The sequence below is a fragment of the Armigeres subalbatus genome, chromosome 3, assembly GCF_024139115.2.
Source record: "Armigeres subalbatus isolate Guangzhou_Male chromosome 3, GZ_Asu_2, whole genome shotgun sequence".
Lineage (NCBI taxonomy): Eukaryota > Metazoa > Arthropoda > Insecta > Diptera > Culicidae > Armigeres > Armigeres subalbatus.
In genome coordinates this window covers 112,051,087-112,063,595 of record NC_085141.1, presented here as the reverse complement: position 1 = coordinate 112,063,595, position 12,509 = coordinate 112,051,087, and the positions used below count along the sequence as shown (strand labels likewise).

Sequence of the window (12,509 nt, the reverse complement as noted above, 5' to 3'; positions counted from 1 at the left end):
TATTCTTGTTTACGTACGAACGCGCTTTCGAACGAAAGTTGAAGTGCATTCTCGTTTACGCCATCAAAATCAAATGGAGAAACGGTTCGAACGAATCGCATTCGTTCGAAAGTATCATTCGTCCGTAAACAAGAATATGGGTGAATAAGATTTTAAATTCACTACATACCTGCTTTTCTCGTTTTTCTTTTCCCATTTCCCGTTTTGTTACTTTGTTGTATAATTACCTTGGTTCGAATGAAAATAAGAATGCGAATGAGCAATAGTTTCGAACGGAAACAAGAATGGGAATGATAGCTCAAGGATTCTGTTTTGTGATGCGAGGAGTTTTCATTGCCCTAATGCACACAATTCTAAAAGGCTTTCGGATAAATAAAACCAACTAATTTGCCGAACAAAACTGTTTATTTGGAAAAAGGTAGTACCCAACTGTAATTCACTTTCAAGAAAATGTTTTGATTTAAAATCTTCAATTGATCCTTACCATTTGAGAACTCTGTCGAAAAAAAAAACTGTTTGACCGGATGAATTGGAATCATTTATTTTTGGGTTTTCATAGCAGGTACGTCCCTTTTCCAGCAATTTCTAGTGTTTGTGTGATCTATTAGAATTTAATTTAAATCGTACTCTGGGCTTGCGTAAACAAAAGTTGCGTAACAAACCAGTTGATGTTGTAGTTGTTGTATTAGAGTCATATAAAAATATAACAATTCGCCGAACAAAAAAACGAAAGTTTATTACACTGACAAAAGGTTGCGATAGTTATTCCTTTTTGATGAAGAAACCAGGAAACTGGGTCACGATCGACGCACAATTTTTTTGCCAGTGAACGAACAAGAAAGTATAACCGAAAAAGAATAAAAAATAATCTGTCTGTGAAACTCAAGGATACAGAACTGATGGAGTTCGCGATTCAATAGAATAGGAATTTATGAATTCTTCGAAGAACTTGACTCATTCATTGCAGGAACATGTCTCCCAAACCTGTTCAGCTGTTCAATGGAATCCCCTACCCAACAGGGGTCAGAAACTGGAATTCCCACCTGTTGGACAGCGAACAACGCCGATAGAACTTCGGTGGCACTAGATTCTCTATCGTCCTCTCTCAGGAAATGAGTTCTACTGCCAGGTACCGATGCTGCTGTTGCTGGTGATGGTTCCAGGGAAATTGCTCCAGTTAGTGACTGCTGCTTCTTCTTGCATGAGAGTCGTTCTTCTTTTCCCAGATTCCTCTCCGCCTTTCCTTCCGATGCGACAAGACGACGATAACGACGACGACGAATGTGGCGTGGGACCTAACATTAGGATACTCACCAAGAAAGGCTTCCTACCCCCTCCTAATGCCGTGTTCCGTAATAGGTCTCACCTCTTACCATGCTGCGAATTTTTATTCATTACTCGGTATAACTGCGAATTGGTGACTTGGCGTAGACGTAGATTTTGCTGTTGGCTGTTGCTGCTGCTCTTGTTGCTTTTTTCAGAATAACCTGCACGGACATTACGCCATTTTGGTTCAACTGGTCCCTTTATCAATACGGTTGTGAAAACTGATTCGGCGGAAGGTCAAATGCCAAACGCTCAACTGCAGATTGGCTGGGTCCAAAGGTGGACTCTTGCGACAAAAGCCCATCTACTTGGGACTGATATTCGGCCATGTAGTCCTGCGAGAAATCCGGTTGTTGCGAAAGGCTGAATCCAGGCTGTGACATGTTTTGCGACATGCCTTGGGTCAGTGAACCAGTTCCAATTGCTCCAGAGGTGTTGATTTGACTGGAAGGTGGACCGATGGGACGCGGTTTTGGTTTGCTTCCGATAACTCCTGGTTTGGTGCGACGTGCTTGTTTTGCTGCTTGAACTGCTTGCTGCTGCTGGAAATAGCGCGGTTGAACGTTCGGCATGTTCATGAACATTCCTACTGGGATGGGTACATTGTTCATGGCAGCCTGGACACGATCCGGCGAGATGTAGCTTATAGGATCGTGAGTTCTTGAAAACATATCCAAAGGTTGATTCCTAGGTCCATTCATCATGCTACCAATTGGACCTGGATTGCCAAAAGAACTGCCGGAAAATCCTGAACCGTGGCCTCGTTCGAAGTAGCCAGCTTCCTTGGCGTCGTACATAATATTGTTCATAAAGTGCGATCCGGGATTTAAAGTGTTGACAATCTTTTTCGGTTTAGTAAACTGAATCATTGATTCCTTAAGGTTATTCAAGGATCCTTCCACTAGAACTTTTTTGTCCTTGTAAAAATTCAGTAAATGATTCCACAATTGCTGTTTGGACAGTACCTTCGGGTTTCCTACGATGATGATTCCATACTTGGCGCGTGTCAAGGCTACATTGAGACGCCGTGGGTCGTTGAGAAAGCCGATGCCTTGGTGTTCATTCGATCGTACACATGACATGATGATGATGTCCTTCTCTCGTCCTTGAAACGCGTCCACGCTAGCAATTTCAATCTCTTGATACAGCTTAGAATGCAGAGATCCTTGATATTGCATGTACTGTACCAAGTAAGCTCGCTGGCCCTCATATGGTGTAATGATACCGATCTGATCAGGCTTTACTCCAGCTTTCAAAAACCGCGTCGTTATTTTTTCTACGTTGGATGCTTCCGTGCGATTCAAATAGGATGTTCCTGATCCAGCTATTTCTTCCTGTCCTTGGGTTACTAAAAAGAACATCGGTGTATCCGGCGAGGGCCATGGGAAATCAACCTTCAGCTTTCGTTCTTCGGCACATACTCCGTTTTGCAGGCTTCCTTCGTAGAAGAAATTCGATGGAAACTGCGACAGCTCCGGATGCATGCGGTATTGTACTTCCAAGCGGAATGGACGAATCCCCAATACGACCAAACGTTCGAACAAACTTTGCGATAATCCGGCCTTCGCAGCCTTCTTGCACATAACAACAGGACCAAGTTGGCAATGGTCTCCGACTAGGATCAATTGCTTGGCTCCGAGCACTACCGGAACCATACATTCGGGTTCCGTAGATTGCATCGATTCATCAATTAGAATAGAACTGAATTTGATGCGTTGCAAACGTGGATCACCTGCTCCGACGCAAGTGCAACATATAACATCTGCCGCCTCCAGAAGTTCGCGTTCAGCTTGCTTCTTCAATGTACGATAACGTTTTTCATCGGAAGAACTCAGCTCTCCAGTCTCGTCCTTCAGCTGTTGCAACTTCTTCAGATCACTATTCTGTTCCATATTGCGGATCTGATTATGCAGCGCCAAAAAACTGACGGGTGATTCGATAGCTTCACGAGACTTTGCACAGACTCTAACTACCTTCAGACTGGTACGATGGATTTTCTCTGTCAGTTGGTCAACTGCTGTGTTACTTGGAGCACACACCAAAACCGGTCCACCATTCAAACGAACCAACTGGTAGACAATCGTTGCAGAAGTGACCGTTTTACCAGTTCCAGGCGGTCCTTGAATCAAACTTAAAGGGCGTTGAAGGGCATGCTTCACTGCGTACACCTGAGAGCGATTCAGATCCGGTAGGTTCGGTGCGCTAAAGTGCTTCGGCAAATTGTTAACTCTAAATGTGACATCATCCGATCCATCCGGTCTACCATGGCCGAGCAATCTTGAATAGATATAGTTCGAAACGCTGTTATCATCTACGGCAAATTTACGCAACGCCATTTGCATTCGGTCAAAAGATGTTCCCTTCCAGATGAAATCAACCGCAAAATTGGAAGTGCACTCAATTGGAGCCTGATGATTGTGCTTCAACTCCAAACCAACATCTTCCCCGTAATTGTCCGGTACCTTGATAACATGACCAACACAGCTCCACGGCTTATGCAACTCCCCGGTGTATCTCAAACGTAGTTCGTCTCCGTGCATCAGCTTCATATCGCCATCGTTTTTAGCAAGAGTAAAATAAGCAATTGTCTTTCTATTCAATCCCGTGTCCCAACGAATTTCTATATTTTCCTGCGTCTGACTTTCCTTCAAGCGCTTGTCGTGGTCCGCTTCCAGCTTCACAAGGGGTCCAAAAATGTTCTGATATTGATATCCATCTACATAGCGGAACAAAACCTGGGCCGGCTCCTTATCGATTCCCGGCTTTTCCAAATCCTGGAACGTTGCATCCACATTTTCCTTCCACAGTTCTTCCAACTTGTTGATCTGGGCAGCCGAAACCTGTCTAGCTCGCAGCTGTTCCTGCTCATTCGGAACCTTAACCAACCAGAACAGAAAACAGCGATCAGCGATCAACGGCTTCCACTGTTCTTGGTCCCAGTTCATGTCCTTGATGGAATTTTGAGCAGCACAAGGTTGTCTGAAATAAAATTTTGCAAATTAGTTATAATGCCTTGATGATTTCATATGACAGCACCCACCTGCACAGAAGAACCACAACCGAATCAGCCTTGGCCGGAATGAATCCCAACACGAACACATTCTTCACGCCACACGAGTAACATTCGAGAACCGTCTCCCCGAGGGGACCATCACCATGCAGCGTTACCTCGCGATGCTTCGCCCTTACCAGGTGATTCACGATGTGCGATCCCGATGTGCTGCCGCGTCCATTGCAGAACCACTTCTTGCAGATGTTGCACATGACGACCGTGCTGGGTTCGTGGATGCCGCAATAGCGACAGGCATGCGGCGGCAACTCGCGATTCTGCACCACCGGATCATCTTCGTCTTCCTCGAACTGCAACTCACCGATGGCCGATGTTATGCCGGCTACTTTCACCTGGTCCGAGGCTCCTAGACGACGACCAAATCCGTTCAGCTGAGTGCGACGAGACAAAGAGAAAAGAGATACTTTTTAGTTCCGAACCGAATTTGGGAAAAAAAAATCTGGTGAATATTTCAATCCAAGATAAGTCTAGCTCACCTTGGTACCCACCTACACTGCCGTGAATCGCATATCTGTCCCATCTTTGCTGGGTTTCCTATGCATATGGGACAAATATGCGATTCACGGCAGTACATATTAGGCAAGCTAGTGAACGGTAAGGAGGGCTCAAACTTATGTTGTTGCCTTGCAAAGTTCATCATTGCGAAACCAGCGGATTTTTGTTATTTAAGTAATTTTTAACTTTATGGAAAACGACACTGAAAACTGAAACATGTGTTTTACGAGAAATATATTTATAATATGCAAAAACATATTCACTGCCTACCGATGGGAATCAAAGCCACACTCCCAGTACGCTAGACGGGTGCTCTACCAGTATGCTACGGTAAACTTAATGCTACCCTCATTAAGTTACCCTAGCGGTAATGTGATAAATACGGTCCAACCCCTACGGCCAAAGCCGAGCCCAACTACAGTCAGACCGAATAGCCATACGCTATCAATTTGAACCGTGGCAGCAATCATCGGCTGGTAAATAAACATCATTTGATACTGTGGGTTACAACCCAATAGAAAGCACGTGGTTGACAAGAGAGAATATGGATGAGTGTGATTGAACGCGACGAGCGATGCGACCATAATGCTCTCTTAATGGATCAATCAAGGTAACTCATTTTGCACTCACCGCATCGAAACAACGGCGGCACTGTATACGCATATTTCTATTCGTGTTGTTTTGACAGAACATGTCTACGGTGGCTCGATCTGTTCGTTTCATAGCGGCAGTTTTTGCTTATTGATTGATCCATTGCTCTGCTGGTATCGAGTTCGGCAGAGAAATTCAAAGCCCAGGTTCTCGAATTCTACCACCTCGATTTCGTCATCACCGACACAAACTCGTGGTGGATGGCTCACACGCTAACTTTCACTTACTCAGTGACTGAGTAAAATTGTATTGCTCTCTCTTTCTATCCCACGGAAGTTTTACTCAATTTCCATCAAAAGCAGAACAACTCAAAACTATGAGTAATCCTGCTTTTGACGGAAATTGAGTAAAATTTCCGTGGGAAGAAAAGAGATGGCAATACAATTTTACTCAGTCGCTGAGTAGGTGAAAGTTAGAGTGCACGAGAGTTCTGCTGGTGCCCGGTGCTGGGAATTTGGTTTCATCAGTACCCGCTAAGCTGCGGAGGACGACGGAGGTCCTTCGTAGCTTAGCAGGTGTTGGCGTTCTACTGCACACCCCTAAATCCTACATATTTGGACTGACAGCCGGTGATGCGGGCCTGTTCCTTTCTTTTGTGTTCTCTGGGTCTGTCTCATTTGGAGAATGAAACTTAAAAGTGACAGTTCGAAAATTAAAAAAACACCCCGTTATAAGAATGGCTGGTGCTACTCAGCAATTCCAATAAGACATCGATGGAAAATGATTCGATATCTGTCAAAAGTAATCTTGCTCTGCGAGCAGGGTTATTCGATAATTATTGAAATGTCACTTTTAAGTTTAATTTCAGTTTAATTATCCAATTGAGACAGACCCTCTCTAGTCTGTGCTCTCGAAGCGTAGAGGTGAAGCCATTTTGTATTTTGTAAAACCCTCGTGAGAAAAGAACGTTGAAGATTTTTCTATTCGCTTTAAATATAATACAGTCCATTTGCTAAATGTACGACGCGTTTTTTATTTCGTTCAAGAGTTCTCCTGGCTCCACATAACGCGTGTGCTCCTATTCGTTCGCCAACCGGAAACAGTAGGGAAAGCACCTGTCTAACGTACCGGGGTCGTGGGATCAAAGCCCACCGAAGGGGCGGTTACCCTCCCATACTTTTTCCGAACTAAATCTATCATATGTTGTGCATATGCATAATCGAGTATCAGACATAGTAAAGGAGAAATGCCAATCTAGATTCAATCTACTACGAACGCTCGCCAGAAGACATCATGCAACGAATCGATCGGTACGGATGTGCGTTAGCAAGGCGGTGATCGATTCCCGACTAACATATGGCATCGAATTCACCTGTCTAGCATCCGGCAAGTTGATAAGCAGCTGACCCCCGTTTACCACCAGTCACATCAGGTCTGCTTCCCTCTACTCCGGGAATGGCAGCCTGCGTAGAAAGTGGAAGACTACCCTTTGATGAGTTTATCACCTCCATTGTATGTAAAAAAGCCGTTGGCTTCGTCGAAAAAATTACGAAAAAAATTAATCACTAAAAGGAGTTTTCCTCCTGGAGGAGGCGAACAGACTCCTAAGAATATCTGCCAACCAAGAGCTCTCGCCGGTAGCTGAAGTCTATTGGTGCGGTAGTAGGAGTTGGAATTTCTCTAGACTGCTTGTCAACATAGCAATTAAAAACAAGTTCAAGGCAGGATCCAACTCTTCGGTGCTAGTGAGACATAGGGGAGTTACAACATTCAAAATATGTCAATCACCAAATTCACTATACGTGTAGCGACCCTAAACGCCATGCAATAATCATCATTTTTCTTCTATTTTTAAAGTATGTCATATAAACGAACAAAAGGAAAGATTGGACAGGTTGGAACCTGTCCATTTATGTTTATCAAATAGCAACCGCTGTTGAAAATAAACAACGGATATTTAAGTATAAGCAAAACTTGGCGAATAAGCTGGCCTAGAAATAGTAGCTGACTCAATTATTAAATAATTGATAAGAAAATTATTTTGAGTTTTTTAGTGGAATGTTTTCACCTGTCATTAGACGAGTTTATACAATCCCATTGAATTCCACCACTTAATTGTATCTTGACAGATACGTATTTCGACCGTATTTCGACACTGAAGACGGCCTTACTTTTGAGGTCGAAATACGTATCTGTCAAGATACAATTAAGTGGTGGAATTCAATGGGATTGTATAAACTCGTCTTATGACAGATTAAATTTAGAGAGTACGAATGCTCTCGGAACAGAATGTCACATGAGAGTAAATGTAGGTAGCATGCAACATTCTGCAACATTATTGAAAATGAGAGAAAAATTGTAAACAATAGCCAGTAGTTATAAATAACGTTTTTGTAAATAAAGAAGAGTCGGATTTTGGACTTGGAGTTAGCAAGTCACATCAGAATTGTTCAAGTGTTTTATTTTTCAAATTGTGATGACTGTTTTCCAGAAAACTAACCGCTCGAGCTTGCGCATACGGATGGATCTCGAGCGGGAGGGAACGTGGGAATAGGAGTATCGGACGCATCATCGGGTATTTCCTATCAACTTCCAGTTCCATGTACCATTTTTCCGCCGAAGCAGCCGCTATTCCCGTCGCAGTTTGCATACCTACCGATAAACAAATCGCAGTTTTCCGACTCTGTCAGTGTCCTGACCGCTCTACTCTCCGCAACAGCTAAACATCCCTGAATCCAGGCAACCCAGAAGTTGGTCCCTAGCGGAACAGCTTTCATTTGGATCCCAGGACACTGCGAAGTGAAAGGCAACGAAAACGCAGATACCCTTGCCGGGGTCGGCAGATCAGCAAGACTTTATACCAGACAGGGATTGAATCCTAAAGAGAATGAACAAGTCTCTCACTTATCATCTCTGTATACATATACGATATGTAGCATACCGCAAGAGATTTTTTTCGCAAGTTGTCATGATAGAGAACTGATTCGGGAGGCTATACCCCATGATAAATTTCTTTTAGAAAGCTCCAAATGCGGGGAACACTGGCTCTGATGATGCATTTCAACTTGTTCTACACAGATGTGCAATATCCAACACGAAATGAGCGAAAACAAAGCGAGAATCACCATTTTTCTGTGGGGGCTGCCTATCCGATTCTGTTTTTTCGCAAGTGTATACAAGTTTGATAAATTTGTTATCATGGCTTGTTATGATTCGGAACAGTTTTTGCCTTTTATCGTTGTTCGTTATCTAATGAGAGCGATTTCTGCAAACCCTGATACAAGAGAAGCTCCAGCGCAATATATAAAAAAACTGGATCATGAAAGTGATCATAGATAGGTGGAATATAGAATGGCTACAATCAAGAATGCAATTCATTCGACGGATCAAAGTAGAAACCAGAATATAGGAATACCCTCCACAGCATCGACAGCAGATCATTCTTTCTCGAGGGCACACAAAAGTGTTCCACAACATGGGCAATGCTGCGTGTTTTAGAAACGTCTGTGATGTCTGCAACGTACTTCAAACCGTGGAACACTTCATATGCAACTGTCCACGTTACAAGGAATGTAATAACTCTTTGTCCTCATCTGCAGAGGATAAAGACATTGTTGCATTCCATTTTATTTGCAACAAACATGGATAGGTAATTGTTGTGAACTTTTCAAACTGCGATAACTTGTATATTTCAGAAGTAAAACACAAATCATGTTAACAGATGGTTAAGTTTATGTCTAAACATTGATAACTGATACTTATTTAACCAAAACACCATCGAAAACCGACTACTCAAAATGCACGGCAGGCGATCATTGTCCTATTCTGTTGCAGTTTGCGACAAACGCTTATTGCGAGTTGAGTTTGTCCCAACATTTACAAGAGAGGACAATGTTGTTGTCATTGGCAATGTTGTTATTTTACATTCCTTGCCACGTTACCAAGAATCGCGAATTCGGCATGAAATCTCTGGGAGTATCAGGGATGTCCTGACCAGGGGACTGAAGAGAAGGCTAATACGCCTACCCACCATTCATTCAGTATAGCGTACGATGTTTTTGTTTTAATTTCGTTTTATTCATGATAACAAAACTTCGGAAGTATCGACGAGCTATTTTTCGACATAAAGAAGCCATACAAACACAAAAGGCTCGATGTACATCAACTAATTGCAAGTTTTTGCCAGGAGAAGTTAATTGCGGACAATTAGCACTAAGTGCGTATGAACCAACCACCCAAAATGAACGCGGAATTCGGGTACACTACCCATAAACTGGGTACCAAAAACAGAAGTACCAAAAACGATGTTGGGTAGAGTGCCATTGTACTGCGGATGACAGGCGTTTCACCCTCCTGGTCCTGACAGACGACTTATCACGCATTGCAGCTCTCTTCAGATTCCTACAAGATGCAGAATTAACGAATCAAATTTAACAAAGCGTAATATTCCTCATTTTTTTTCAATCTTAATTCTTAAGAGATGAACCAGCCCAAGGCTGAAATCTCACAAATAAAGAAAAAAAAATTGTTTAGTTTAGTTTTACCGATATTTTTGTACCGTCGAACCATCATTTCTCGGGTACTTATTCAAAAGGACGTATGTGATTTTGTAAACAAAGATTGAAACGTTGATTGATCCGATCTGATAGCCCTCCCACGCAAACCATCACCACATACAGCTAGGGGAAGCCTTCGGCTACCTGTTGGTGGTGTTGGTTTGCTTGGGAGTGCCATCAGATCAGATAAATCGACGTTTTAATCTTTGTTTACAAAATCACATACGTCCTTTTGAATAAGTACCCGAGATTTGAAGACACAAATTTCAAAACGACTTATCTGCTTTTGTAAACAAAAATTCAAACGACGATTTGCCGAATCTGATAGCTCTCCCACGCATACCAATACCATCAACAGGTAGCGGAAACCTTCACCTGATTTCTTCACCTTGATTTTTTTAAATTTCTAATGCAACCGCACAGAAATATTTGGCCGGCTTTCTGAAATTTAGTAACAGGGTAGAAGTAATGCAGTGAAAACTTTCAATTATAAAAACATGAACATTATACAATGCATTATGCATACAATAAAAATAAGCAGTTGGCCAAATTACCCCATTGGCGAAATTACTACGACGCCCCCTAATCAAATTAGTCATAGAAAACCTTGAACCTCATTTTTCTCGGTTCAGCTTTGTTGGCTTTTCGGCCTTAATCATATGTTGCTCGAGATATGTTCAAAAAAATAAGCAAATTGAATAGGCTAGCCAAACTTCAGTAATCCCCTTCATTTACACGAACAAATTGGCGACCTATCGTCAACCGTGTTGCTCACAAAAAGTAGAAAAAATTCGAAATCGTGAAAAGTAATCAGCACTGGTAGCAGGTCACTTTTGAATGACTTGGTAACTATTTTAAGACTAGTAACTAAATAGTCACTATTGGTCTCTGAAGCTACTATTTTTCTGCAAAACTGGGTAAAAGTTCAATATCAGGCATTTTTTGAACACAAATGACCATCCCGGTTTGACTCAGTCAAAAAGCGTAATAATTTACCTACAAGTAACATTGAAACTTGTACATTTAAATTATATAAACTTCCGAGGCGAACTGATACTATATCGAATAATATTCCCAATTTCATACTATGTTCGCGCTATGATGATCTTCAAATTAATTATCGACAAAAGTTAGCTCATCAAGATAGTCGAATAACATGTTACAAGGCCCTAGTTCGAACATAGTATTAGTTCGTATCTGGTCACTTTTAATTATTTTAGCCACTATTTTCCCTGAATTTGCTACCAGCCCACCGTAATGCATATACAAAAAATAACTACAAACAAATGTGAAGCAATACAAATGATATGGGATCAAACCTAGACCAACATTTGAAAAGGGCGTAACAGCCAAAATTTATTCTTTCCAGTTCATTGTCTTTGTATGTATATGACTATATCTGCAGGCGAGAAAACAGAAAGAATACAATTTGCCAGTTACACCTTTTCAAATGTTGGTCTAGAGACTCCCTGAAGCTCCAATAGAATTTTGTAATGAACGCGAAAGCCACCATTATTGCTAGGATTGAACTTAGGCCTATACTCTCTAGTAAAATGGAATCTATTTCACCATCAAATGAAACTTTTTTATTTCCTGAATTTACTATCTGCAAGCCAGAAACAGTAATTTGCACAATATATCTTACCTGGCTTGCTGCTCCACCACCCAAATGGTCAAACTGCGAGGCCAGTGTTTGGCTCTGCGACGGAATGGTAAAGTCACGGAAATCATAATCCGTTCCCTGCGTATCCGCTCCGATGAGGTCATTTTCTTCCGTATCAAGGAACGTCAACGTTTGGGAACTGACCACTCCATCGTAAGTATCCACACTCATCACTCTCCACCTGGAACTTCCAAGATGTTGGTATATTGCGCTCTAATCGTACGTCGTGTCTTCTTCACGTTGGTTTTTTTTTATTCACTTCCCTATCGTTTTTTTTTTCACTGAGTCTGGCTCACGTCAGTTCTGGCTCTGAAAATGACGAAAATGGTACTCAAACCTCAAATAGCCTACATTTTTCACTTTTATTTGTTGTAAACGCAAAAGAACTATCTAATGACGATAGTTATTACTAATAACTCACCAGAAAACGGGTATTTTGTAGGAAAAATTAAAACTTTATTATTTTCGCAGCAGCACATTTGAAAAGAAAAACGCGATGTTTCTTTTGTCAGTCGTCCTCGTCACGTCGTCTTCAGTTTTGCCTCGCCTTGCCTCTCCACCCATTTGGATTTGCTGGTCACCCCCTGTCGCTGTCACATGTGACAGTAGTTGATGACATTTATGAAATATTTCACACCGTTTTTCACTTCCTTTTAATATTGCGCACGCCTATTTGAATCTATTTTACTCAAAAGTCCCGAAAGTGAGTCAAATTTGACTCAGTTTGGATAAAAGTGGAGCAGCTCGCATATAGGCCTTTTCATGTGACACTACCGAGACTGCACTTGTTTACAACCGCTGAACAGGC

At 42.0% G+C, this 12,509-nt stretch overlaps 1 protein-coding gene across 1 annotated transcript; it reads right to left on the bottom strand.

Annotated features, from left to right (window-relative positions):
* Positions 1–386: 386 nt before the first annotated feature.
* LOC134224351 (regulator of nonsense transcripts 1 homolog) lies at positions 387–12,270 on the bottom strand. Its single transcript, XM_062703678.1, has 4 exons — positions 12,123–12,270; positions 11,684–12,010; positions 4,367–4,767; positions 387–4,305 (listed from the first exon to the last, which is right to left on the bottom strand). Exons 2-4 carry the CDS (start codon positions 11,870–11,872, stop codon positions 1,530–1,532), a joined length of 3,366 nt encoding a protein of 1,121 aa, XP_062559662.1. The 5' UTR covers positions 11,873–12,010; positions 12,123–12,270; the 3' UTR covers positions 387–1,529.
* Positions 12,271–12,509: the final 239 nt, after the last annotated feature.

What these genes read in the sequence shown, in the direction of transcription:
- LOC134224351 (XM_062703678.1), bottom strand. Translation starts at nt 11,872, where the DNA reads ATGAGTGTGGATACTTACGATGGAGTGGTCAGTTCCCAAACGTTGACG. An exon ending in GTGGTGGAGCAGCAAGCCAG is followed by an intron (nt 4,768 to 11,683) that starts GTAAGATATATT and finishes CGTCGCACTCAG; the next exon opens with CTGAACGGATTTGGTCGTCG. An exon ending in GTTGTGGTTCTTCTGTGCAG is followed by an intron (nt 4,306 to 4,366) that starts GTGGGTGCTGTC and finishes ATTTTATTTCAG; the next exon opens with ACAACCTTGTGCTGCTCAAA.